The 27,463-nt window shown below is 43.7% G+C and overlaps 3 protein-coding genes across 5 annotated transcripts; all 3 read right to left on the reverse strand.

Annotated features, from left to right (window-relative positions):
• Nucleotides 1-671: 671 nt before the first annotated feature.
• LOC100749151 (probable cation-transporting ATPase 13A3) lies at nt 672-14,174 on the reverse strand. 2 transcript variants are annotated; one of them, XM_012386450.3, is made up of 11 exons: nt 13,859-14,174; nt 5,797-5,881; nt 5,496-5,723; nt 5,293-5,429; nt 5,027-5,183; nt 4,739-4,943; nt 4,330-4,668; nt 3,110-4,061; nt 2,524-3,031; nt 2,181-2,362; nt 672-2,107 (listed from the first exon to the last, which is right to left on the reverse strand). In XM_012386450.3, exons 1-11 carry the CDS (start codon nt 13,863-13,865, stop codon nt 672-674), a joined length of 4,236 nt encoding a protein of 1,411 aa, XP_012241873.1. In that variant the 5' UTR covers nt 13,866-14,174. The 2 variants fall into 2 exon arrangements, with proteins under 2 accessions (XP_012241873.1, XP_012241867.1); XM_012386444.3 differs by lacking the exon at nt 13,859-14,174 and adding an exon at nt 6,125-8,761.
• An 845-nt stretch (nt 14,175-15,019) lies between these two features.
• Nucleotides 15,020-23,374, reverse strand: LOC105680917. The gene is made up of 4 exons (XM_012386993.3): nt 23,077-23,374; nt 16,716-16,801; nt 16,424-16,648; nt 15,020-16,318 (listed from the first exon to the last, which is right to left on the reverse strand). Exons 2-4 carry the CDS (start codon nt 16,794-16,796, stop codon nt 15,665-15,667), a joined length of 960 nt encoding a protein of 319 aa, XP_012242416.1. The 5' UTR covers nt 16,797-16,801; nt 23,077-23,374; the 3' UTR covers nt 15,020-15,664.
• A 568-nt stretch (nt 23,375-23,942) lies between these two features.
• LOC100743050 (hyaluronidase-like) lies at nt 23,943-26,697 on the reverse strand. 2 transcript variants are annotated; one of them, XM_033321240.1, is made up of 5 exons: nt 26,522-26,697; nt 25,601-25,818; nt 25,097-25,523; nt 24,529-24,733; nt 23,943-24,432 (listed from the first exon to the last, which is right to left on the reverse strand). In XM_033321240.1, the coding sequence occupies exons 2-5, from the start codon at nt 25,743-25,745 to the stop codon at nt 24,199-24,201; spliced, it is 1,011 nt and encodes a 336-aa protein (XP_033177131.1). In that variant the 5' UTR covers nt 25,746-25,818; nt 26,522-26,697; the 3' UTR covers nt 23,943-24,198. The 2 variants fall into 2 exon arrangements, with proteins under 2 accessions (XP_033177131.1, XP_033177130.1); XM_033321239.1 differs by having other exon boundaries at nt 26,177-26,697.
• Nucleotides 26,698-27,463: the final 766 nt, after the last annotated feature.

The raw sequence follows: 27,463 nt of genomic DNA on the forward strand, positions 1-27,463 counted from the left end.
CCCAAAAAAAAAAAAAAAAAAAAAAAAAGAAAAGAACGTATCTAACTATCTATTTCGTTCGACCTGCGCCAAGGTGAGCGCTCTTCGACGGGACCATTACTCCCTGACGGCAGAGTAAGTTAAAATTCATCATCTAAGTTAAATAAACTAATGATAATACTTTCTCTTTCGAGTCTGGTATGCTCGAATACTAGTAGAGGAGGAGGACGAAGAAAGATCAGGTCAAAAGGGACCCCTTCAGTTGATCTACCGTACGATGCTCGTGGGATGCATCGTTGGTTACCAAGCTGTCGTGAATGCCGCGGCATTCTAAATGCACTCTTGTGAACGATATTTAGATTAGAGATCGTGTCGGAAATTTGCCATATCATTTCTTCCAGTTGAATGCTGGTGATTCGAAACTTTCCTGATCGTCTCTGAATTAAACGTTCCTGAGTGATTCCGTATAGCAGCTGAAAACAGTCTTGTATTGCAATTGTCATGGGACAACAAATGCACTGGCAGATAAAGTGGAGATACTTTGAGATAATCCGGTCTATGAAATCGAGCAGGTGCGTCGAATAGCAAACAATAGATCGTTCTTCAAACTTGAAACGATTACCGTTCGTTGTTCGAAGTACCGTTCTTTGATCACTACCAATTCAAATCCCACGAGGATAAATCGCTCTCTTCTACGACGGTAGAATATCGAGTTCAAGGACACTTTGTGTACTGGGAGACAAGCCATATTCGCTTTTGTGCATCAAGGCGCTCTTCAAATCCCTCAATTTCTGCGGTTGAAGAGCCATAGCGGTGTTCCTAGGCAGGGTTGCGATTGGATTTGTGCTGTGGCTCTTAAAACTGGCTTTTTCGTACCGATTGATCCCTTTCTCCGATTCCGAATTGTATCTTCTCTTCGCTGTCAGCTCTATGTTCGGCTGTTTCAGCACGGAATCTCTGTCCTCGAAGCAAGGAACCGTTTGCATGGATACGGTGTTTCTGCGATCGTTGAACAAGGACTTGGGATTTAGAGTGACTTCTCTGGCAGAGCCAAAGTGCTTGAAGTTCTCACAGATCGGACTGTTCATGAAGCTCGTGTCCACAGGATGACAGGACTCGGGAACGCGTTTCTCGATCTTGATCTCGGTGACGTTTTGACGAATCAGAATATCGGGAGCAGCTTCTGGTAACGGTTCTTGGGAGATCGGTGGCCATTTTAAATCGCGTGCCATGTCACGGTCAATCGCGAGGAACTTTCGTCTAGATTTGTCTATGTTATGCCAACGATAGCGTAATTTTCTAAAAACGAGGTAGTCAACAAAGAAGTACTCCATTAGCAACGAGATCACGAAGTTGACGATACCGTAGCCGACCAAGATGAAGCGGAAGCCAACGTTCTCTGGAAGAATCAGCTCGAACCAGTCACTCAGCCACTCAAAGGGAAAGGTCGCGAGGTAAACGGAGAAGAGGCTGAGACAAATGAACGAGGTGAGCAGACCGTAATTCGTGAACAGAGACTTTCTATATGGATGACCCTTAGAGAACGTCACAGCCAGAATGATATACTGCATGGAACTGATTATGAAAACTGTGTAATTTTCGGTACAGCTCACATCGTCCTTGTTCTCAGCAGCTTTCTCCGTGGCATTGAACGGTTTGAACCAATCCATTTGTTGAAGATGCCATAGACTAACGGACTGAAATAGAGCCACAATCAAAATTTGTGTCACTAAGCTAAGAATGGGAGTGATGCTAATGAGACTGTTCAGAGGAGCTGTCTTGACTAATGGACCATCGTAAGCCTCGGTACGACCAAAGAAGAAAGCGAAGATCGAGATGATAAAGAGATCTATGTAGAGGAACTCGATGTCTGTCAAATTCGACTCGAAACTGTACAGCAGCATCACTGAGATGAATTGAGTGAGCGAATAACTCGCCATATACTTGAAAATTCCGAAGGAAGTGACCAAAGCTGCGCGACCTTCTCGAATCACGGTCAATACGCAAGAAATGTTAGTCTCGCGGCTGGTAAACGGCGATGCTACTGAAGATTCAGTGTCAGAGAGAGAAATTCCGGTGTGGGCAGCTTTCAAAGCTCCACAATCGTTTGCCCCATCACCTACCATAGCTGAAAATAATATTTAAAATTAACATTTCAATCAGATAATATAAATTGTTTGAAGAAGAATTCAGTTACGTACCAACATAGTATCCCAAAGATTGCAATTCCTGAACGAGTTGTTGCTTCTGGTCTGGCGACATCCTCGCAAAGATTGCTCCACGAGTGACAAGTTTGGGAATCAGTTCTGGGTAATATTGTTTGACTAGGGCCCACGTTTTACCCGTGAGTGAAAACACGTATTTGTTTTTTGAATGGTGTAAGCTGAAACAATGACAAACAAAAGTGAGAAATTAGATGTTAACACGTTCGCTATCGGATTAATCTAAATTTAATCCTAAACTATAAATAAACAAATGTGTAAGTTTCGCACTAATTTACTGTAGTAGTAAATGTGATAATGATGTATAGCTGAATGAACTTACTCGTCGGCTAAATAATTGACATCGTTATCGAACTGATTGTTCCCAAAGGAGCCACTCTCCACTGTTTCCAAGCTAGCTACACTATTCAAATCAGTCATTTCGCTGAGATCTCCGTGTCCCATAGATGGCTGACTGCTGCTCTTCGTGAAATAGATTTGTGGTTTCATCTGGTTCTGCTGAGTGGCAGAGACTGCAATGACGGCTGTACCTGGCTTCACGATGTCACAGTCTCTGGCAACGGACAGTGCAGTCAGCATATTGTCGCCAGTCACCATGACAGTCTTTATACAGGCAGTGTTTAATGCACTGATCACAGGCGTGGTTTCTGGTTTCAATCTATTTTCCATGATGACGAATGCTATGAACGTCAGATCGGACTCTGCAGACTCGCGACTCAATCGCTGGACCTTGGCGTAAGGAAGACGATTCAAAGATTTGTGTGCGAGGCCGATCACACGGTAGCCTTCCGAAGTATAGTCTTGTAACACAGCGCCAAAATCTGCTGGGACTATAAAAACAATACGATTAGTCATAACTTGAAGAGAGTTTAAAACACAAAATTTAAAAGATATGTTGCAATATTTACTGGATTCTGCTCTGGAGAGGCTGAGAATCATTTCTGGGCTGCCTTTGCAATAGAGGTCGTAATGATTAGCTCCCAACGTCCTGGTAATCACGCTCATCCTTTGGAGACTAGACGTGAACGGAAATTGACGAACGATTCCAATTTCTAAACCTTGCTCCCCCAATTCTGTCGTGGAACCAGTCAACGTGGTATCAAGGTTGTTTAAAGAGATGTTATCGATCACGTCAGAAGACATAGAATTTTGTCGGCTGATCGAGATTCTTATTTCGTTGGGTAGCTTCTTCAATAGATTGGAGCCTTTTGGTGGTCGCACTATTGTAGGGAAAAGCATCGAGAATTTTGACGTATCGGATACGTCGGGCTCTTCCAAGGTCCAACCCGTAGACTCAAACATTTTTAGGTCGAGTGGATCTCCGACAAGTTGATTTTCTATTATAGTAATTCCGTGGCAAGTCACCATTCCGATGAGAAGATCGTTTAGGGGCAAGGATGTGATATCTTTAATAGGCGGCTGGAATTTCTTATCGATGGTATTCACTACGCCCCACATGTCGAGACCATCTTCAGTCAGCGTTCCAGTTTTGTCAAAACAGATGCAGTCAATTGATCCTGACACATTGATTGTTCTTGGACTCGTACAGTAAATCTTGTTTTTCTCAAGTCTGCGTTGTGCCACCATTCGACCAACTGTCATAGCCGCTGGTAGAGCTGGCGGTACTACGATGGTAACCAGATCTAACGCTTCAAGAGCGATGTGATGGTTTGGGACACCTCTCATAGCCTTTGTCACAATGGTGTAAATCACGCCAATACTAGCTATACCAGCCAATAATATGACGAACTTGTAAGAATCTTGTTCAAACTTGAAATCGACGGGTGGAGGATACATAATGGATCTGACCAGTCCACCTTTGCTGGTGTTGAACCCTGTTCTCACGACAACAGCCAAAACCTGCAAGAAAAATAAATTATGTGATCAATAATCATTGTATCATTTTCCAAAGTCCCTATCCAACAATTAGACTACAAAATTTTATAAATTTATAGAAAATTTTTTTTTTGCATATAATATGCAAAAATATATAAAATATTTAAAGAAACAAATCTCTGTTCAGGTCTCATCTTTTTCAATTCTGCCCGTAAAAATACGAATTTGCATAGATATGTCTAGCAATAACGAACTTAGAACATTAATCAGAGATTCTAATGTTTCGAGTTACCTTCTCTGAACCGTAGTATCTTGTTTGAATAACTCGAGTACCACAGAACAGCGTGTGTCTTGCATGTTCCTTAATGTCGTATATCATTTCATTGGACGAAGGAATAGGTGTTTTTGTGACAGGAACCGACTCTCCGGTCAACATAGATTCATTCAGAATGCAATTCCCAGTCAGAAGCACTGCGTCACAAGGCATCAAACAACCATGAGATGGAATAACCAAAATATCACCAGGTACTAATTTTTCAGCAGGCACGGTCGCTGTTTGCCCAGTCGCGCGGTCTCTCATCACCGTTGCCACGTCGGAAGAGTATACGGTGGAACGTAAGTTGTGTTGGTTCTGCAAAAGAATCCTTGGTTATTAATATAATTCAGAGATCGACGCAACAAGCGACCGAAAAGTTGCATACCCGACGAGTCTGGAAGACTGCCATAATTATGCCGACGCTGGACATGGCCAAGATGACCATGGCGTAATAATAATAGTTGTCGGCAATCCAGAGACAAAAACTAAACAGTTGGAAGACGTAGAATGGATTAAGGACCTCGAGACAAAGCAGCGTTAGAATACTCTTTACTTGAATCACGATTTCATTATTTCCGTAAACGCAACGTCTGTAAAGAAATCGGAAAATATCTTTTAGATAGTGTCGCAAAGTATATTTATTATGTTTATGGGAATTTTTGTGGATATTTGCCTCATATGCTGTTCAAGCGAATTTAATCCTTGCATTTGATGTAATGTGGAAGTTAGGACACCAACGTCTAAACCACGAAGTTTTAGGAACTCGGATCTCTCGGGGTCCCAAACGTAAGTTAACTTCTTGCATTGGAACAGGATGATCGACGGAACCTCTGTATACAAATATAAATTGATTAATTTTTTATATGAAGAAAAAATATTTTTTAGAAGACTTTTCTTACCATAATAAGAAAATATTTCTATTAATCGCCGAATACTTACGTTTAAATTGTCCACCGGCTAAATGCAGCGAGAGTGAGGGAGGATATTCTTCCTTTACTTCCTTGACGGTTATCACGCTGCCGTTCTCCATCCATGGTTCATTATCCATCAATGATTTTCCATCGAAAGGTTTACCGCTTAAAATATATGTAAAATATTAGCTTGATAAAATAATTGTCGTTGATAAAATAAGGAATGCTTACAGTATATCCTGAGCGGCCAAAGTCTGCAATTTCTTTACGTAATAACTCGTGTGTTTTCCTTGGAACTTTTCTACCAGCAAAACAGTGTCTGCGGTTTCTAATTGACATTTGGAATGAGTTGCCAACAACATAAGATGCGGTATCCAGTGAAAGACCAATCTAAGAAGCCCTCCAGTAATGATAATCAAGAACCAAGTAACAGCGGTTAGAATATTGTTTCTCTTGTATCTAGAAGAAATAGGAAAAGACGTTGCATAACATCGTCACACTTTCAACACGCGATATGTATGTATGTACCTACCCATAAATTTCCATTTGATCTTCTTCACCAGGGTTGATGTAATCGATACCATTCTTTAGGTGGAGAATTCCATTGCCTCTGGTTCCTGAAATAACACAATGGCCAAATAATTAGATCGATGTAATCGACGACAGGCGATGAAATTTCATAGAAATAACCGCGTGAAATAAATTGCTTCGTAACAATGTGAAATGCTCGTAATCATCAATTAAACGGACTATCAATGGTACGTTATTTATGGACGGCGATTTCATTCGGTAGGATCGTCAAGGACGATTCGATGGAATCGCTGCCAAATAATTTGATTAAGTAGGCGGTGATCTCTTACCCTCCAAAAGTTCCGTTTTCTGCTCACGCTGTTGATCAGCGGTGGTATTAGTACCGCGTGTTCCAAACACGCTGTACGCGTTTCTGGCGAAGCTCAAGTTCAATTTATTCGGAGTAGGCGGCATGATGATCGCAGAAAAAGGAGCGGATCTTAAGCGCGAATACTATATATGTATATGTAATATGTATATATATATATATATAATATATATATATATATATATGTTTCTCCTCTCTCTTTTTAAATTTGGTACAATTGTTCGTGGTCTCACGGGAGATCACTCAGCGAGGATACTGCTTGCGGTATCACGACAGAGGGTTTTCCCTTTCGACGTTTCTTGTCCTTCTTCCCAATTTGAATCCTTAATCGTTTCACAACTACATTTTACCACTACTCTTATCACCTACGATTTATTGTCTATGGGTCAACCGCGGACCCGTTTGTTGTTGTTGTTTTATTCAACAACGGTATAAACGAAGAGAAGAAAAAACAAGAACAACGACACAAAGTTCGTCAACTGGCTTCAGAGGGAGATCGACGAGAATAAAATACTCGTGACAAGAGAGAAAAATGGGATTCTAGCCGAAACCAATTGAACGGTTCAGATGTGGCTCCCCTAGGAATAATGCAAGACGAGGAGATCGCTCTTTTAGGCAATAACCCCGTCTGCTACCGACACCGATTACCCGCCATTTTCGGGTCCGTCTTCAATGTTCTCGACGTAAATCTCAACAGAGCGTTCTCTTGCATTTGGCTGACATCGACAGGGACCAAGATGCGTCAGGATATAGCGGTATCCTGTCGAATGGGTCGAGGTTTGAAGATCTTCCTTCCACGAGAGTTCAAGTGGCAGTGGCTAGTTGTTTGAGTGGCAGGACAACGATGACGTTGACGATGAAACAGTAGCTGATGCTATCGCTTCGGACCTGCCCCCGAGTTCCTGGATTCGTGTCAGTCGCCAGGATCAGTAAGCTTTCGCCAGCCAATTCGTGGCGTGGTCACTGCTCGTTCACCTTCGCTCATACCGCGTCGTACGCACGCCTGTTTTGAATCTCTGTCGGCCAATCTCGGATGAAGCAGCTGAGGCTCTTCGAAATCCCAGCAGTCCACCAGAGATCTCTTCGTCTTGCCCTTGTCTCTCGCGGCCGATCCAATGTTACCTCGACCTTTTGTTCCGCAGCCAACTTCTATCGCCTCTCTTGCATTCTCGTGCCTCCCTTTTGCTGCCTCAACGTGCGATCTCAAATACATTACGGGTTATAAGAGTATTTTGGATGCCGTCGGGTGTGTCGATCGGCAGGGAAACTTCGTGGATCCTCTTCGATCAATAGAGATCTGTCTTATCGATTAAACGATCGGGTCGATAAATGATGTATCGATCGTACGACTAACGATATTGTTCCAAGATTTTCACAGTCACTAAGTAAATCGATTTACAAAGCGATTCTCGATTTTCTAAGGATTTAAGTACACGAGTGTTCGATTGAAAAGTACAATTGATCACAGGGAGAAAATGTCTAGATTGAGAATAAATGTCGATTCTAACAGATCCACGAAAGAAAAGAAAAATTATTGTTCGCGATCGAGAGTACTTCGCTCTTTTATATAATGTTCGCTTCACGGTTTCGTGAATTTCGAACACCTATATATAGAATTGATTACGTCAACGTCCAAGTTCTTTTGCCGAAGGTGATCACACGTCTCCCACGAGCTCCTTCAATGATTAACACTCTTATTTTTTCACGCACGAAAACCGATGCACTCGTTTTTAGCACTGCTCCTCACTCGTAATTATCACTCGTGGTCCGGCTGTTCAATCCTGACTAATCGCCCTCGCGGCTCAAACGTACTCGAATTCTTGCTCTTTCCCACGGTTATGGCCTTTGCTTTTCTATTTGTTGGATGATTCTTTCAGATGATCCGTTTAAACGATTCACCCTCTTCGGGACTTCTAAGTACAGAGAACACGGTGCAATAGTTTGTACCTAGTATCTTACTCATGCTGATGATTTCAATTCGTTCGTACGCGTCGATGATCAGCTCCGCCCTGTTAGGCCTCCGTAAATTAGGAAACAGAAAAGAAAAAATCTCTCTCCTCCAGGAAGTCACTTTGCACACGGTCGTTTCACTTGCGTTTCATGCATCTGTGGCCGTTTTCGCGTTTCTCGCTCACGACACTCACTGCGTCTGCCTCTGTCGACATGCACCGTGTCGGTTTATAAGCGCTCACGTTCGAGGAAAAACGACACCTTTCCTTCTCGCATGCCTGTTAATTTTTTTCCTTGAAAAGCTCACGATCCGTTGGAACTCTTTCAAACCGCTTCGTGCAATGTGCTCACAATGAATCTAAGATGGCGACTAGCCAGTCGTTCCTTTGTAGCTGTACACCGAAATGCTTTCTTTCTCTTCCTTCCACGACCGCGTTTGTCCAATGATTCTCGCTCGGCGACAACGATTCGTTCGACGAGTTTCGTGGTAGACCGGTTTGTACGATCACTCTGAAACACTGACAAGTACGAAACAGCTGGCACAAAGCGTTCGCCCCAATTACAACGAGATTCCAGACGCAAGTGTATTAAGGGAATCGTTTGGCATTAGCAGAAGACTTGCGCTCTTGCCTGCTTCGATCCCGGTTCAGGAGCGTACCCTTCGCCGCCTTTTCAGGTACGCCACGTGTCTCGTTTCGTTACTCGACTCCGAAACGCCGATTCGATTACGCTCTGTCAACGTTTTATGAAACGCTGAACCTCGGCTACATCGATGAATTCGCAAACGTTTGCTAATCCACATGTGAATATTTACACGGCACGACGTATCAACAATTTCTCACGATTAAATGGAAGTGTCGAGAATTTTCTTCAATTCTATAAGTTACGAGGCATTGAGGGCGCCAGTTGTTTGGTTCGATTAAAATAGAAAAGTCTTTCCAATTGCACGATTCAATGAAAATATTCGTTTGGCGTAACTTTATCAAAATCTTAACTTATTCTTCGACAGCTGTCATGGTATAATTCTATTTGCCATTTTGTGATTATCGACGTTCTCAAGGGCTAACTAGCGAGCTTCGTGGCTCCAGGTTTAGTGATGCCATGCCTGAGATATCCCCACCATTTGGTTTTGCCTCGACCTACGACGACGTTGCTGTTCGTGAGTCATTTGTTCTTACTAAATCGCCTTCCGTGGCATGAGTACGGCCCTGTTAATTGCATGGGACTTAAAATGCATGCGCCTGTTTTCATGGTGATTCCTCTTCCACTACCCTGTAAGTGATTATCGAAGGAGCGCACCTGTTTAGGTGTTGTAGCGGCGAAACCCAGGCAAATCGAACGGTTTACCCGCTCCAGCCATCCTCGTCACCATCCCACTCTCTCTCTCTCTCTCTCTCTCTCTCTCTCTTTCTTTCTCTCTTTCTCTCTTTCTCTCTTCGATTCTTCATTGGAGTATTGAACGAGCCCGAAAGCCTCGTGGTCGATACTCTGTTCGAGTTAACTTTCTACTTTACTATGGCCAGCACGTGCCAAGCGTCTGAAACGTTCACACCTAACTCTCGTGCGGCTGGTGGGGCATTTCTTTGCCGTACCCTCTTTTAGATAACTCCGAGTTTAGCCTTTCAAGGCACATTCAGCGCGTTAGCGATTATTGGAGCTTCAACAGAAGTTTCTTTTATCCGATAAAACAGAGTCCGAAGAGAATAGGGTCAAGTTTAAAATGAGATTACTAGATTGCATAAATATATAGCGTGTTATTTAAGGAATAACATTTCAGTGTTTTGATGATATAAGTAGTGGAGATACGTATATCGTTGAGCTTGAATCTTGTTACGTTCCATTCGTTTGAATGAAAACAGATGCTATTAATATGATACTACGCATCGACTACAGGTCAGATTGTTGTTACACGCAATCGTCAATGATTGAAATGTCGTTAAAGACCATAGAGAAAAAGAGAGAGAGAGAGAGAGAGAGAGAGAGAGAGAGAGGGAGAGCATAAATATGTGACTATTCGGTCTGAAGATATCTGAATTATCCTAACAATGAGGAAAGACACCTGAAGTTGTTTTGTAACTCATCGTTGCGACGGTTTTTCCTGGAATTGTTAGCTCCGACTCGTTCGAATTTTTTTTATCGTACAGGACGTATCGTACATATCGTATTTGCGTACAGGAATCGTTGAATGTCGTAATTACACCAAGAGATAGCGAAACTTATGTAAGGTGAATATTGTAAACTGTGTGAATGGTGACACACGATTTCCCGGCAACGCAGACGCGATGCTTTGTACTCGTATAATTTCGCGCCGTTAGCTTTTCTTGATGAAGGAATCGCACGATTTCCGGTTAATCGTAGCTTCGATTATTCGATCACGTTCCACGTGTACACTTGGCGATTTTATTGATCAAATAAAGCGGTGTATAGCTACCTATGTTACAAATTAGTCTATCCGGTAATCGGTCACGTTTCATCTGCAAACGTCTGAAATTTGATACACAGTATGATAAAGTCAGATGACATTTATTGTTAGAGTAATCGTAGCTTATCGATAACAGGTTTCTACTTTCCGATGTTCAGATGCGAGGAAGATCGTTCGTATTAATTCAATGAGCACATTAAATTCGCTGGGTCGTTATGTAAGATCAGTAAGTTTTCGCGAACGTCTGTAAATACCGATAGCCTTAAACTGCCAGCTTTTGTGGAAACATGAACGTGGACGTTACTTTTTGCTCGTTCAGTGTCGCACAACTGACTACTTTAATAAGCGTAACTTGAGCGATAGGTCGAGGCTACTGACAGAAATTAAAATTAAAGATATTACGTTTCTTCCTTTGTAATCTATCGAAATCTTGAAAGTTCTTTATTTGATGTTGTTTTTTTACGAAAATTATCTTATCAGACATTATTGAAACGTTTATCGTACCAATTACGTTTTCCATCGTTCAAACGAGGAAATTCTATTTATATCAATTGGATCATCGAGATGATACACGATGAATCGAGGACATGTTATCGCGGAGAGACAGTTTCTTGTTCCCTATCCAAATCTCGTCATTGATAAAGCTCGAGATCTCGACGATAAATCGTTGCGTGGATTCTTTTCTCTGTTCCGATTCCCGAATTTAAATACGCGTCACGGAAGGCAGACGCGTGTCGACCTCCGTGCTATTTTCGAACGAGTCGTGTCGTCGACCGATTCGATGAAAATCGTCTCATATTCTACTTACTTGCTCGTCTTTTCGACTCGCTCCCAGCATTTAGAAGCATGCGCGGTGAACGTCATGGCCGTTTGAACTTTTCGCGTCTATAATAATCCAGTGAGTCGACCCTGATTTTGTTGTCGACTGAAATTTCGACGGAGTCATCCGCGTTTCCGACGCGCGAATTATTAACCGAGTTATTTACAACGCGTGATCTGTCCGGAAACACGCATTTCTCGTGGAACATCATCTTCAAGAATGTGCAATTGACAATTATAGTTTTGCCTCAAGCTTCTCACTCACACAGATTCTCGCTAACAATCGTTTGAAGAAATACTGACGAGTACATCTTCTCATATGGAAAATTATTTCTTATTATTTCTGCATCTAAGTATTTTCGTGCTTTAGAAATCAACAATACAATCGTAATATAACGAGATTTCAGAATGGAACGAGATAAAGTTGCTTTTTGCTCGTATCTGTTTCACAAAATCGGCTTGTATTTCTTTTTAATGATAGACACGAAGGAAAAATACTTGATTTGTGAATGATGTCTGATTGCAGCGCATGACCTTCGGGGTTATCACGAAGCGGAGCTTCATGTGGTCTATACATCTGTAAAATTGAACGAGAGTGCCTGATCAACACGGAAATACAATCGATTTCGTGGATAAATACGAGAATATGGCTCTGTGTGAATTGTTTTCGTGATTGATAAGCAACATAATCTTCAAAGAATGAAATTTACCATTACCCGATTCTAGTTAGATGTCTTCCGATAAGGAACCTGCTATCTATATCAGATTAATGCGAACACACTTTGTCGTTTTGATAAACCGATTTTCGGAAATGGAGTTGCACGTGCGTAGCCAGCTACGTGATATCGTACACATTTATTGCACATGACGTTATAATTGTTCTCCGATAAGGAAATCTTGCTTAATTTCAACGTGGTTTCACAAAACCGTTTCCTCACAGTAGATACAGGCGGTGCGCGTCAGACGAGAAACGGTATAGATACACAATATGAAACACTGATAATTTGATTAATAGGGTTGATGAACTGATACCGCCGATAAATTGACTCGGTGTAACAGTAAAATTTCTTATCAAACAGGTAAGAACCTTTGTACGATTAAAAGCAAAATACAGAAATCGGGAAATTGTTCGATGCAAGTTTAGCGTCAAAGAATTTACAATTCTAATTGTACTTTAGTTACCAATTGATAAGGCTCGTTTCTTTCGCGTTGCCGCATTGCGTTAAGGCTTTTTAGTAGATCAATTTTTTTAAATCATTATGTTGAACGCATAGGCTGAGGACGCGGCATCGCGACAACCCGACAACTTCGTTCGTTAAATGTGTCACCTCTTAATTGACGAATCGTTTCGAATGGACGGGGGTCATTTGCGAGGACATTAGAGTAGCTCGCGTCTGCTACTTATATATATATACATATTTCGAATTCGAAACGTTTCTAGCCACGTGCGATACGCTTCGGTGAAAATAGACTCAAGGAGAAATTATAGTAATTGATGCTCGTCATTTTCCTTTCTTTTTCACTATCTCTTCCAAACCAACCCTCGAGCAAAAGTTACCATGATTTATCGACTACGGAATATCCCTCGAACGATAATCAGCAACTATTGCAAAGCAATTTCTTCTAATTAGTCTTTCCCTAACTTTCATGAATCGATATCGGCTGATAGATTGATATCGACTTCACTTGAATAAAATAAAAGAATATTTAAGATACAACGAAATTAATTAATCGATCATGGGTAATGTCAATAATGTTCGTAATCACGACGTTGACAAAACTCCTCTTGATAATCATTGCCTTTAAAATAGATCGGTTGCAACGAAAGAACTATAATTATTAGCTATTTCGACACTATGTTATTTTTACAAACCCAATGTCCAACCCAATTCGTCACAAAACGAATTATCTATCGCATTTATTCTTACCATACTTGTAAATCATAATTTCGATTTGAGATTCGAAAACTGTATCTATGCATGTAGTTTTTGTCGGACAGGCTAGTCTCGATCAAAGTTTCGGATCCTCTCGATTTTATATCGCTATCGATTCGGGATTACAAACGTCGATCGAGTATTGCCATAACGTTGAGCAACCGGAGACCGGTCGAGGACTGACGCAGAGGAAAGTTTCGCTGTTACTTTTATACGTGGAACCGGCTATACATAAACAGAACGTTCGTCTGTGTTAATATAACCAACACGACACATTAATCACTCAGCTTGGTGAACGTGTAGCCATCGTGATTCCAATTTTATCCAGATTTCAATTTTCTTGGATTTCTGACGCTTCAAAATTCTAACAATAGCTCTTACACTTAAACCATTCGAAGCCAGTGTTTCTTAAAACCTAAGGATTTGTAGGCCTGACATTTAAAGACCTTCAAATTCCGAAGACCCCATAAATTTTCCTAAATCTACAATTTCTAGTTTGTCAAGGACCGTACAATCTGTTCACCCAAGACCATCACCAAGCAACGTATTCGTTGATATAACAAAAGCCTACCGTTCATGGCGCTTATCCTCAGCTCGGAGGAGGCTGGTTCGAAATTGGTGTTCTCCACTTTTGTATCGTGACGACGACGACGTTGGTGATGGTGGTTGGACAGGTGGGCATTTAGAAGTAATCGAACACCAAGGGAACGCCGGGCATCGCGTGTCACCGGGGGCCGTGATTGTCGTTTTTGTTTCCCGAGAGATCAGCAACGAGGCAACATAATTTCGGTGGCACGCGCAGCTGCGCCGTCAAGAGAAACGCTACGCGACCGCGCAGAAAAGCAGCAGGGACGCGCAACGGAGCGCCGAGCAACACTGTCGTCGCGTCGCTCCTCTCGTGAGTTCTTCGCCCCGTTACCGAGCTATACGTAATCGCTTTCATGTACCGGCGATCCACGCGAATCTACGCCGCTGATTGGTTGAGACCAATTCCTTATCAGCGAACATTGTTCCGTTGGAACCGATGTTTCAAAACGGATCCAGTCCTTGTCCCTGTCGATCTACCGATTTCGAGTAAATGCAGCTAGTTAACACGCCTCGAGCAATTAGACACTTGCTGTTAGACACAATTACACGCCTCACCGTGGAGTTAATCTTGTGCAATTAATGGCTTTTCGGTAGATTTCTGACTCAAGTTCATCGAGTAGTTTTAGCCTATTAGGAACTTCGTCTAACCGTCTCAGCGACCTCTCGCGGTTTATCTCTGACAATTAAGAGCCCGTCGCTCTCTTGACGCAAGATGTTTATCGCGAACTCTTAAAAAGATTACGTTACTGAGATTGTGAGAAGTATTTGATTTTAAATCGTGGAAGAAAAGTGAACGGTTTTCCCGTACTCGCAAGGAAAATTGATGAGCGTGTTTGTTTTTGTTCGAGGAGAAAGTATCGACGTAGACAAGACGTTGCTCGAGATTTCGTTCATCTTTATTGGTTTCTTTTCTAGTGGTTCTGAACGCGGTATTAATTGCTTTATTTGCATTCTTTCTTGCGCACCTATGGCACGACTTGCCAAGTCAGGCCTCGTACGAGTTTCCTTTTTCTCGTTCATTCGTTTTATTTTCATTCGCGACCGTTCTTCTTTTAGTTTCGCAGGAATTTTATTTGTTGTTTTATTTCTTCGAAAATTAGAGAATCGATTTGTCGGGAAAATGATCGGGGAAGTACCAGGAAAATGTTGTACGGACTTTGTTTATTCTCTGCGAGACAATGGATATAATGTATACTTTTAAAGCAATCAACAAGATATAACGCCTTTGGACGTCTACAATGGTTGCCAGTTGTGCTAATTACGAGCTAAAAATTCCGAACGTACGTATATTCCATCATTAGGCGCGCGAGTATATTAAATAGTTAATTAATATAATAATAATTAAAATATATATTAGAATTTCTCTCTCCCCTTTTTCTTCGTTTCCGTATTGTCAACTTTTGCTCAACAACGTTTCCTAAATACGATTAAACCCTGACGAGATTTCTCACATCGAACCCAAGTTTCCAAGCTAGCTTCTCAAGAGTAACAGTTTAAAAGATATCCATCTTTTGCTTACTAAAAAGTACATATAAAAAAGAAAGAAATAAGAACGTAGAATTTTCCTATTTACAGATATATCGTTCGCGAGATAAATCGAATCTCTAGTTTCTAGATCGAATCGAACAATTTACTACGGACTGGACTAGGTCACGAATGAATCTTAACAAATATAGAGAAGATATGATCTCATTCGCTAATACCAAACACGTTTCTATCAACTTTGTTTGATCGAAGTTTCAAACTCGACCAAACACGCGTTGCCATCACGAGACATACATTCTAAATCTCAGAAATCTTTCTTCTTATCCTTATCCACTAATACGTTGTCGTGGTAGCTGATTTCCTGACCGGGAACAGCTGGATGAAGATAATGCGGTTCCACGTCGATCTTCTCTTTCACGTCGGGATCTAAAACCATCGAATGATGAGGTCCTCGATGAAGCACCGTCGTCGAGTGATGCTGTTGCTGTTGTTGCTGTTGCTGCTTTCCAGTCGATTGATGCTGATGTTGATGTAGATGCTGATGAGTGTGCTGCTTCTCCTCCTCTTGGCCGTACTTGTCCAACAACTCCCTCAGTTTGTCGAAGTCGATGTCCTCGTCGATTTTCGAGAATAGCTCCTTGGCCCCAGATTGCTCCAACTTCTCGGAGTCCTTGAGCTGCTTGAAGAGCTGTAAGAATCTCTCGTTAGCCTGAACACCATCTCTGGTGGTATTTTTGGAGGAGTTCAAGTTTGGGTTTTCCAAGAGATCTGGTTTTTCGTGAACGACGTTCACATTCTTATCCAAGTTCTCCACGGTTAATTGTTGAAGCAGAGTATTGTAATCTGGCTTGATCCTAGACGTTTCCATACAGGAGCTGCAAGAACAATTGGTGATAATTTGCACTTTCTTCTGCATGGTGATCGGATTGTTCGTCTCGTCCTTGCAGTCCAGCGTAACCTAAACGATCAAATAAACTAGTCAATTTTAACGAAACACCTTCGCAATTTATACAGTCGATCGATGTATGTGGCTTCCGAACAGCTGATACATTTATTCGCCTACCGTGTGCCAAACGCTGTCCAAAGGCTGACAAGAGTCACAGTAAGGTCTGATTAGGTCACCAGGAGCGGAAGGTTCGCTGTGTGGCACCATGTACGAGAAACAAGCTCCCACGCAAACGTTGTTATCCAATTCCTGTGAGGAGCATTGCGGCCACGTGACGACTTGCTTTATGGGAGTCGTCTTGCACCAGCTGTGCTTGTCGGGGTACAGTACGATGTTGTGAACCTTAAATAACCAGTAACGTCACTCTACGGAATAAATCAAAGGGAAATCGAGTGAAAGATCGATGAACCTTGTGCTCGCGATGGGCGTGTAGGGTGGCCGCCTGGAGGAACAGCGCGATCACCACTGTCAGATGACACGTCGGTCGCATGATCCCTGAAACAACAGAAGGAGAGAGAGAGGGTATCCGAATCTTTCCGACTGGACGGTCGTTGCCAATAAATTAGTGGCCAGGTAAAGAGCAGTCAAATTTCTAAGTGTGCCCGAACTTTCTCCGTTCTGATTTGTCGCGTCAAACATAATCGAGTATGGATAGCCGAAGAGACGAAGGAATTTCGCGATTGCGATTCGAGGCGCGGCGTGCATCGTGTGCACGTGTGCACAACGCGTATTCGTTGGTCCCCACCCCGAATGAATGAAAGTCCGTGGCTCTCTTTCTCTCGTGGTGTGCCTCTCCCGAGGTCTCAGGTTCGACGACCGTCTGAAATTACGTCACCGGGATTTGTCGTGGTGCCGCTTCTCCATTCTTCCTTTTTCTTCATTTTCGCATCGCGTGAATTTTGTTTAAAACAAGCTACACGCGGGGAGCATCGTAAACGCAGGGAGAGCTACCGAGCGGTTTTTTAGGAGGAGGAACAGGGGTGTTAGTGAAAAGAAAAAGAGCGGGAAAGAAGCCACATCGGAACATCGCGGCAGAGAGTTCATTCATAAATCGTTAAGGCCGATTCCTTGATTCCAGTCGAGAGCGGGATGCTCGAGTTTTAAGTCACCGAGATCTTAAGATAACGGAATTCCCCGTGGCCTGACGGGATCGAGAGAAAAACGAGACTTTCTCGTGGATATCTCGACCATAAATAGCGGCGGATTTAAGCTACGAGGTTTGAATACGGGATATGCTCCTTCCGCCGGTATAAGACATTTTTTGAGGTCAGATCGTAGAGGGTAAAAGTTTCTTGTTGTTTGTGCAAATTTGGGAGAGGAATCGTCGTTAGCTCGATCAAAATTTCAATTTTCACGAATAGAGTAAGCAAAGACGCGAAGGAAAAGACAAAGAGCCGGGTAGATTTAAAATCTTTACCAGGAAGCAATCAGTGGCGGAGGAAGCGCAGTCTCAATTATCGTGACCAGTCGAGCTTGCACGAGCTTGTTTTATTTCCACGGAGCAATCGGTAATGAAGCAATAATTCCGCAGCAGCGTGGTAAAAGGAACGAAGGAGCATTACGTGTATATGTAGACCGGCTGGATCGATGGCGACCGAGAAAAAAAGCGTCAATCTCATCGTACGATCTTTCTTGATCTTTCGGAGATCACCACGGGAACAAGTGGCACGAACGACAAGGTAAAAGGATGTGCAGGCCCAATTACGAGAGATCGGCCCCTTTTTTGGCCCTCGAAAAATCTCGGATCCGTTTCACCGCGGAGCATCAGGGAACCCACCACCGTGCATCCTCCGTCCTTCAGGAATTTACTTTGTCGTTGGACTCGCGAGTTGAATTCCTGACAACAGAAAGAATCTCGTCCCTCTACGAACAATTGGTCGCCGGTATTTCCAGGAGAGGATCAACTTTTCGTTCCCCTCCGTTGCATTTCAATACCGATCTTTCGACCTTTTCTTATTCTTCCGCAGGCTTCCTCCTTATCCAGCGTTTCATTCGACGAGCCTCTTTTTTCCATCGTTCCTTTCCTAGGTCGAATCCACTATTTCTGCTTCTACTTCGAAGAATCGCGCCGGCATCTCAGGGTTCGACTTATCAAGCCCGATCGAATAGTCGAAAATAAAATTTGAAAGGTTATCGGTGATCCTCTTGCAACGTAACACCTGCTGCAAATTGGCCTAAAGATACGATAGTCGAAAAATTAGAGCTCCCAGCTGATTCTTGTTGAATCACCCTGTACGTGGCCACGAGGGGAGGTGTGCGACTACAAGGTTCGGCCGCCCATCTCATTTCCACAAGCGGTGATTTGAATGACCGAGTAGGATACAACAGGGACGTACTTACTTAATCCGGACGAGTCCGACGGCTTACAACAAGCAACACTTCGTTCTATCCAAACAATTATCTTTACATATTGTGTCGTCTTTACATATTACGTATCTTCGTGCTTCTATCAGACAGACCGCGTTAAATGTCTACAATGGCGAAAAATCAATTTTTATCTACCTTTGATTTATCGCTTATGACACGCTGTCAATGGCAAATATTCTTCTTTCAATTATTTTCATCGAACTTGTAGTTCAAACTACTAGAACTTAAAAGAAGACGAATCAAGTACGAAGCACGATCGACGTGAAAAATAACGAGACGTTGGAGGAAGAGGATCGAGATAAATACGGCCCTGGCCGGGTCGCAGCCAGAAGTCCAAAGCTCTTTGTTGCTGCGCCACCTTCTCTTCTCGCCTCTAGGTCCGTGTCGGTGGCATGGAGGACCTCCGGTCCACCTCCTTCTCCACCTTCCTCCCAGTCCCGTTCCTTCGATTTGCTCGTGTCGTCGAGAAACGAGGGACGAAGACAGGCTGGCCAGAGGCGAGGCAGAGCGAGCGAAAGAGTCGACAGAAAGAGACGGTAGAGGGTCCTGCGCCCAGCCGCGAGATTAATTTGATTTTCAACCAAATTTGACGCGCCCCCGAGCCTAGGCGGCCAAGCACAAAGGGTGCCGCGATCTGTGCACGCTACAGACGAGATCTGTTGGTTCGGTCGGCGTTGGCTTCTTCTCGCGGGACCTTTTAAAAAGCACAAGGATTAAATCCGTTCGACTCGAGCTTAACACCTACGAGAACGAGCGGCTCGCGGACGCGACGTGCCGCACTTCCAGGAAGCTTCTAATAGGAATTCATATTTCATTCGGACTTTCCCTTGGCGAGAGAAGAATTATGTTTGGCAAACCTGAACGACGACTTGGGGCGGGCCGAGCGGAGAACGCGTGGAGAATCGGCGTTAAACACTCCGTAGGATTTTATTGTTCGGCTCGAGCCGTTCTCCGTCAGATTATTCTTCGAATAACAAACTATTTGTCGTTATTAAGAAAAATGTGAATGCGAATGGGGAATAGACAAGGATGAGAGGTAAAGCGTAATCGAACCAAAGTTTGTACGGCCCTGATGCCCGAGGCACGCAAGATACTTTCATGATCTCTTTGCCGATGTGCCACAGTACTTAGGCGCGAGAGAAAAGAGAAGAAGGGGAATATTCGCAGCCAGTACGAAGGAAGGAAGAAGAAACACTAGGAGTAAAATGGTTCAAGTTGCTCGACCAATGGTAGTCGTCGGGGAATACGTATAGGTTCTCGCTGGTGGTATCAAAGGACTAGAGCTACTCCGTAGCTCGATCACCTTCACCATGCTTCATCTAGGCATACCCATAAGCGGAAGAATGACTGGTGAGTACAGAGGGACGAAGTAGGAGTTTCTTATTTTTCGAATTCCTCTCCTACGAGAGAAGCGCAACCGGAGAAAGGTATATGCACGCCTATGATCGTTTCGTACCGTGAAATCTTGCATCGACGAAGGTCTCGGACTTCGAAAAAAGAAGGTCCGAGAAAGAAAAACGGTACGCGGCCCTGATTATTGCGATAGATTAGCGTATAATTTTGGAGCGCAATATGTTCTTCCATTTTAATGAGAAATCCCTATCTTTCGATTTGGTCTAGCCCAATTTCGCATTTTGCGACCGTCCTTTGCTCGTCTTTTTTCCGCAATACGGTGCCGTGGCCGAACTAATAGGGGGGCCCGCAGGGTGAGGGTCCAGAAGGGGAGCAAAATAAAAGAGGAATCGACGAGAGGGAGGACGCAGAACGCGCCAAAAGCGAGAGGGAACCAGAGGAAGGCAGGCGAAAAGGAGCGAGAAGGTAACTGGGGAGGGTCTGCAAGAAAAAGAAAAAGAGGAGTTTGCCAACAGCACCGGAGGAAGCCCCGAAAACACGCTGGACGTGTGGCGCCATCTCGGCTCCTTTTTTTTCTTCCTCCTTCTCCGCCACTCGCCGCGCACACCCCCCGTGCTTGTTCCTCGTGCTTTTGTTACTTCGCCCATACTAATTCTTCGCGAGCTGCACGGCGTGCCCAGAGTGCGTGGGGAGAAATCGACTCGAGAAGGGGAATGGGCCCCGAGCGAAGAGGAAGGGGCCCTGTGCATCGACCAGTGTCGGATTAAGCTGCTTTCGCACCCTCTTCGTACCTTGATTAGATCGCAATTTTAAGCTCGCTAAAATTTCAACACCGCCCGTAGCGGTTTCACGCTTTCGAAGTCTTGATTATCGTTGCCAACGTCTGCCGCGTTTAAGTTTAGACGTGTCTCTGACTGAACTGTACCGGCCGAAACTAGGAGGGTACGCGCACGAAATATGATACACCTGTGCTTTTCGCCTAACTATAAGCTCCGTGGAACGATGGAATTGTAATTTTTTAAATTGATCGACGGTAGAATCGGATATGAACGTAATCGCTAAAACACCGAGGGGGAGCAAAAAGAGGAAATAGCTAGTGTGTGTACCGCCTTAAGAATTCTCTCTCGGTGTGGTAGCCCCCACGAGAGCGCGGTCCACATACCTGCAAACGAACGTTCTTAAAAGGGAGGGCAGAGCCCAAGAACAGGTCGTTAAAATGTAATGACATTGTTGTTTTTAATGCTCGCCTCTTTAAAACGGGCCCTTTCGTCTTCCTCGAGCTTGCTCGCTACTACCTCTTTCGCTCTCTCTTCCTACTTCTTTCCCGTTTTCTGACGAGAGATGCAAAAAAGCGATCGCGAGTCATCTTGCTCCGTTTTCATCCGATTTCCTACCTTTTTACCTTTCTTCTCTAGGAAAAAAGAAACGTTCTCGCGGAGAAGGCATAGATCCGGAAAGAAAATGAAAAGCTCCGATTTTATTCCGAGAGATATGGCGAATTTCTGGCTTTAAATGTTGCTCTCACGAAACAGGCGGCAATTTGTATGTCATTACTTTAATGATCTTTTGTGGCAACCGATAACCCGTTACCTGAGCTACAGACATCGTACCCACTAAAAGATGACACAGCTACTTTTGGTCGCTTCTGCAGCCTGACCTCGCAGCTATCGGTATCAAGTGTCATGGACCCCCAGGAAGCCTTCGATTTTTCTTACCTCGCTACGTGTTGTACAAGCCTAGCCGAGGAATATTTTTAAAAAAAGAACGTAGAAAGAGATACGCGTGAACGCGTGCGTGTAACCGTCACGGCCAACCAGTGAAATTTTTTGGAGAAGACATAATCGTGCCACTTAACGATAGGTTGGAGAATACCAATTAAACGAGAGGTAATACACTGTTCATTTTCTCGTGTCCAATTACTCGAAAGGCGCGAACATGGTCGCATTAGCGACTGTCGGTTCCAAGCTCGCTTCGGCAATCCTCGACTACCTGTAGTTTTAAAAAGAAGCGCACCATAAGATGTAATTAAGCGTGGACCATTCTTGAGAGAATGAGACTGGTTGATGATATTACGATGTTTACGGAATGAAGTAACATGTCCAATAATAGACTTTATTTTACGTATCTACAATTTGTTCAAGGAATTATCGTATCTCCTTCGAATTTCTTTTCCCTTTCTTCTTTTCTCTCTTTTCTTCTTTTTTTTTTTTTTTTTTTTGACTACCGTAACTTTGCTATAAATTTTCTAACAAAAAATGTATCTAGTTTGCGAGATTAACTCGCGTGAATGTTTCGATCGAGAAAGCCGAGAAATCGATGGTAAATTTTTGTCAGAGATTTTGGGGAATTAGCCAATTAACTGCACGGTGGCAAGTCGAGGCAGTCGCAAAAGGTCTTCATTAGAAAGGACCCGATGGCGAGTTGGCTACCGCACAACAGTTTAGCTTGGAAGTTAAGTGTTGCGTCTAAGAAGAGCTATCATTAACTCGAGAATAGGGTCTGGTATTAGGATTAGTGGGCAAAACGTTTTGGATAGGGTGTTTCTCAACTATTTAAGTCCGGAGTCCCTGTCCCTTGGCCACTTTCGAACAGTCTGTGATCATCGCAACTTCTCTCAGCTGGTGTTAACATTCCTTTACTTCGAATGGAGACCACCGGAAAGGGATCTGCCTTCCGGTGATCGTGACGCAAGAGAAAGATAGCGACAGAGTGAATCGAGGAATCGTACGCGCCTTATACGCTGTTATACGCTGTTGTTCGTTGTTATAGTATCGGTACCTATCGGTGTCTATAATTGCTTTGAAAAAAACATCTACATGAGGTCAAGGGATCGTCACCAGGGAACACCGATAAAGTATGGAGAGCCAGAAAAAAGCTAGAGTATTCCAAGTACGAAATCTCGCTGCTATTTCGATATTGTTATCGAATCTACGATATCGTGGATTCCCGTAGCACACGCATCACGTAGTCTGGCAACTCTGGCAACGATCTCGAGCCACCAGCAAGCGTACGGCGGCAGCCTTGGCTTTTCTGAAGAAACTGTCACTCACCTCCGTGTACGTCAGCGACGTTGCGAACTACGCACCACTCTAGAAATTTGCCGAGAGCAGAAAAAGGATCGGCGGACAGTTTCGAAAACGGGAACGATCTCCGTGCGATAGTCTGTTGCTCGCGACTTTTCACTCGTTCCTCGGCCGGAACTTCGCCGTTCTTGCCCGGCCGGCGATAACAACCGGATCAGAGGAAGATCTGTAGCGACAAATTTGAAGAACGGTTTGCCTCGAAACACGGAGATCCGATATGAGGTTGAGCCGAACCGAGCTGAGCTGAACACGAAACTGTGCTGCCGATCTCTCGTGTTCCGTTCTCCTCCTCCTCTTGCTCCACCTCCACCACCACCGGAGTCTCCTTCAGCTCCTCCTTCTACTCGGTACGTTCGGTTCCGCGCCGTTCTCGTTCCGTTCTCTCTCTTTCTCGTTCTCGCAGCTTCTCCAGGTATTCTCGTGGAAACAGAAAGAGAAAGGATCATTCTCTGAACGAGATGGAGAGGGGAGGAATCAACGGTAAGCAAGAGAGATCTTTGACTACCTCTACAACGACGTCGCGTGTACTGTAAAAAGCAAGATCGCCCGAGGCCTTACACCTCGAACCAGTAAAACTTGTCGTACGCTAGTGCCAAAGTGTGCTCGTCCCGAGTTTTGATTGCCAGTTTAGCTGTTACCTCGTTTGTCCGATTATGAGAAGCGATTCGGCCGTCTTCACGATGATACTAGACGAAAACCAATTCGTTTCGATCTTTCAGAGACGTTGGTGACAGACCATAGGGTTGACAAATGAAAGAAGAATCCGACGAGGAACAGTACGTCTCACGTTTGTTGGGAACTTCCACTTTTCGGAGATAGAATGAAAAAAGTGGTAGTTTCGTAGGAATTTTATTTCGATCGCTGCTCGAATACGTCGCGCAACATCTCCAAGTATCGTCTAAACCAGTAGTCTTTGGTTTCACTTTGGTGTCTCGTGTTTGATATCTTTCTATTTCGAAGGTCGAACAGATCTCCTACGTATGTCATGTATGATAACCATATACGTAAGCGACAGAAACTAAAGATTTTTTACAATTTCTCCTAATATTTTGCCTCTTTTATAAGAGAATCGGTATTCCAAGTGCTACGTCAAACTTGGTCCACGCTCACATCGATTCTGTTGTCCACAAGAGTGCTGTTGCTTTGAGTCAAGCCAAGAGCGGTTCGTCTAATTCTATCTACAATGGGCCCTAGTTCGTTGTTTACGTATTCCTTGAACTCTACGCACTTTTGCCTGGTATTAATATCGTCGGAGCTTCCCCAAAGGATGAGACCGTCGGCACCGAGATCCATGATCTTTCGTAGAGTCGCTTCGAGATCGTCCTGCACAGAGAAATCCATTTCGAAGATCAACCGATTTGTTATCGAGTGACGTATCCTTCAATACCCGAAAATTGTTTTTTACGTAAAAAGACTCACCTTGCTCAAATACATATCCCTTTTATCTTGGTACTTGTACCAATAATAGGGGAGAACCTTCTTCCTAATCGCCATTTGTTTTGCTATTCTCAAGGCTTCTCTGACACGGCCTCCGACGAGACCGACACGTTCACTGCTCGTTAGGCTCAGTCTGAAGTACACCGACGGCAGGAGAACGTCTTCCAGCTCGAACAGCCATGACATTCTGAATGGAGAAGCACACGAGTCTGGTTGGACTTATCGAGAGAACGATTAGATAAGACGGATGTAACTCTCTCAGGACGGTTTAAATTTTCATCAGAACACGATTCTTGACACTGACCCACTTAAAGTCCGAGTGTTGTAACGTCCACGGCCGATTCGTAATCTTGTTACCTTAAATCTCTAAGAAATTTTTTTCACGAAAACTAGAACGCACGATCGGTTGATGAAATTCGTGACGGTACGATAAATGCGAGCGATATTCGCGCACAATGGTACCGATACGGTCGTACGACGGATTACCTAGGAGAGTTACGACATTGAAGATGGTCACGATCGAAATAGAGCAACTTTGTTAATTACATACTTATCGTTTTCCAGCATCGTAGCGCTGTCGCACTGGGAACTGTGTTGATTCGGTGTCAGATTGTAGCAGTAGGGGTAAGCATAGTATCCCCAACTGGCGGACGGTCTGATCTGTTTGGCAGCCTTCAGTGTCTCCTCCATGAAAAGTTTCCCGTATTTCTCGAATCTTCGTTTCGCTTCCTGCTCGACGCTCTGATTGTCCCAGAACGGATGCTCACGACGAACTATCTCTATGGAGAGTTTCTTATAAGGCTGGAGGGAAGCCCAATTCTGTCGGAAGATTGGCCTCCAACTTTCGAAATCGATCACCCCCACACCGTGAAACGATTTGTCTGGTATCTGATTGATCAAGTGCTCCCGAAATACTTCGAGATGCTTGGTGAGATTGCCTTCTTGCGGGACACCACCGTTTCTCGTCACTACCTTTCCTGAATAACGTTCAAAGTTCTTTCCTTTCTCCAATCCATCGATAGTCTCACGGTATAAGGAGCGAGTATTGTTTTACCGTTCGGGTCTGTCAGCAACGCCGGGAACATTCCAGGGTCGTAAAGGATCGCGATCTCGTCACCGCGGAAGTTATCCATCGAATTCTGTAGAATGCCATATCTCTGCGATACTTCTTCGAAGTGAAGCCCGTACTTATGGCACATAAAGGTGGGCACGTTCCAGTAAACGTTGAACTCCCTTACGGTTTCGTTGTTTTTGGGGCTGGTCGGTATGAAACTGACAAGAGAAACGACGTGTTAGCGAAAATCGAGTCTCGAAGGCGCGGCCAATGACACGAATTAGATAAGATATTTTCAGACCTGAACTTGAACGCTTTATGGGTATTTCAGGAGTTACAGGATGCGCTTGCCAACATTCGCGTTGTCCCTTTTACTCTCCGATCTTTTTTTTTTTTATTTTCTGCGGAAAAACGCAACGTGCCCGTTGCAGCACTAGGCCGCAACACGTGTTCCCGAGAATAAGTTTTAATCGTTCTCTGAACGTACGGCTTCTCTAAATTTAAGACGAAGGGTGCGGAAGAGAGCAAGTTGACTGTTTGCAAGGCATCTCAACGATTAACACGTGTGTCAAGTACCCGAGAAAAAATGCGTCGATCCGAAGTACGGGTGCTAGCATCAACAGCACTCGGAACATCATCTTTTCTGTTACGATCACGATAACCGAAAAGATGAATCGAATGCACCGACTAGCGGGCTTGATAAGGAAGAGACGCGTAGAATATGTCCGCGTGAAATCACCCAGCGGGTACTTATTGATTTTATCCTGCTTGCAGATGGGACTAGATGACTTCACGAGGAACTCGTCAGAGGTCTTCGTGAATAAACGTCAACGACGATGGTACAACAGCAGTGCGACTGAATTCCGCTCGATTTCAGGCCACTATTTATTCCACATCGTGTGTCTCGTGTTCCCCACCTACGTGTTCGTCAGCGCTTCGTGCTGTTATCTGCTCCGGGTATTGTTCGGTGATTTCTCGTTTCCGTCTTTTCTTTTCTCCTTTTTTTCTCCTTCGCATCGCGTAAAAGGACATCACGCGTTAGTGATCAATCTTACTGACAATTAAAGTGCATTGAGCCCCCTATGGGAACAGCGCGAAATCGGTACACTTACCTGACCAAGGACCATCCGAGAGTTGAAGGCCTTTGCCGGAGGATCGTTAACAATGTTCCGTCATCCAAATCTGTAGTTCACTTACACAATGCCTCGACATCACGATCGCCCGTAGTTTCAAATCTGCCAGACGCTTTTCAAGGACCTTCGTTGGAATTAATAGCATAGTAGTACTCATACAGGGTGTCTGATAATTAGTCGTGCAAACGCGGAAGAGATGACTCCTCATGAAAAAAATAAATTAAAAATGTAAAATAATGTTTTCGCAGACGAGGCTTTGTATTCAAAAAACAAAAGGCAAGCGATCTTGAAAGTCTGCCCGGTGCACATATACTAGCTGTAAGTTTCAACTCGCAGTAGTAATTAGAAATAATAGCATGCTATTTATATTGTTAACCGTGTTATGATATCAAATAATATAAGAATACTATATGGATGACATATGCGGGTAGCTCATATTTCTACGTGATTCCTGAATTATCCTTTTTCGTAGTGCTTTTTATACATTTTGCAATCGTGTCGAATAGAAGAAATTTTCCAGCGAAGGAAATGAATCCCTTTATCGAAGGACAAGTTTCTATCTCGCGAAATAAATTTGTCTGTGAAGGAAACTCTAATCAAACGTTAATTTTACTTGCGATTAACGTTCGAACTTGAGATGATAATTTTCCTCATACAAACAAAGCAATTTGGCGCGTTTGGAGGTAACGAATGTGTCCTTTTAATCTTAATGGTCGGATTGATTACCTGA

The sequence above is a fragment of the Bombus impatiens genome, unplaced genomic scaffold, assembly GCF_000188095.3.
Source record: "Bombus impatiens unplaced genomic scaffold, BIMP_2.2 scf_0027, whole genome shotgun sequence".
In the NCBI taxonomy this organism is placed as follows: Eukaryota; Metazoa; Arthropoda; class Insecta; order Hymenoptera; family Apidae; genus Bombus; species Bombus impatiens.

What these genes read in the sequence shown, in the direction of transcription:
- LOC105680917 (XM_012386993.3), bottom strand. Translation starts at nt 16,796, where the DNA reads ATGCGACCGACGTGTCATCTGACAGTGGTGATCGCGCTGTTCCTCCAG. An exon ending in ACGCCCATCGCGAGCACAAG is followed by an intron (nt 16,649 to 16,715) that starts GTTCATCGATCT and finishes TGGTTATTTAAG; the next exon opens with GTTCACAACATCGTACTGTA. An exon ending in TGGACAGCGTTTGGCACACG is followed by an intron (nt 16,319 to 16,423) that starts GTAGGCGAATAA and finishes TTGATCGTTTAG; the next exon opens with GTTACGCTGGACTGCAAGGA.
- LOC100743050 (XM_033321239.1), bottom strand. Translation starts at nt 26,238, where the DNA reads ATGATGTTCCGAGTGCTGTTGATGCTAGCACCCGTACTTCGGATCGAC. An exon ending in ATCGACGCATTTTTTCTCGG is followed by an intron (nt 25,819 to 26,176) that starts GTACTTGACACA and finishes TTCTCTTGTCAG; the next exon opens with TTTCATACCGACCAGCCCCA. An exon ending in ACGATGCTGGAAAACGATAA is followed by an intron (nt 24,734 to 25,096) that starts GTATGTAATTAA and finishes TTCTCCATTCAG; the next exon opens with AATGTCATGGCTGTTCGAGC.
- LOC100749151 (XM_012386444.3), bottom strand. Translation starts at nt 6,248, where the DNA reads ATGCCGCCTACTCCGAATAAATTGAACTTGAGCTTCGCCAGAAACGCG. An exon ending in GATCAAATGGAAATTTATGG is followed by an intron (nt 5,724 to 5,796) that starts GTAGGTACATAC and finishes TATTTCTTCTAG; the next exon opens with ATACAAGAGAAACAATATTC. An exon ending in CAGTCTTCCAGACTCGTCGG is followed by an intron (nt 4,669 to 4,738) that starts GTATGCAACTTT and finishes ATTCTTTTGCAG; the next exon opens with AACCAACACAACTTACGTTC.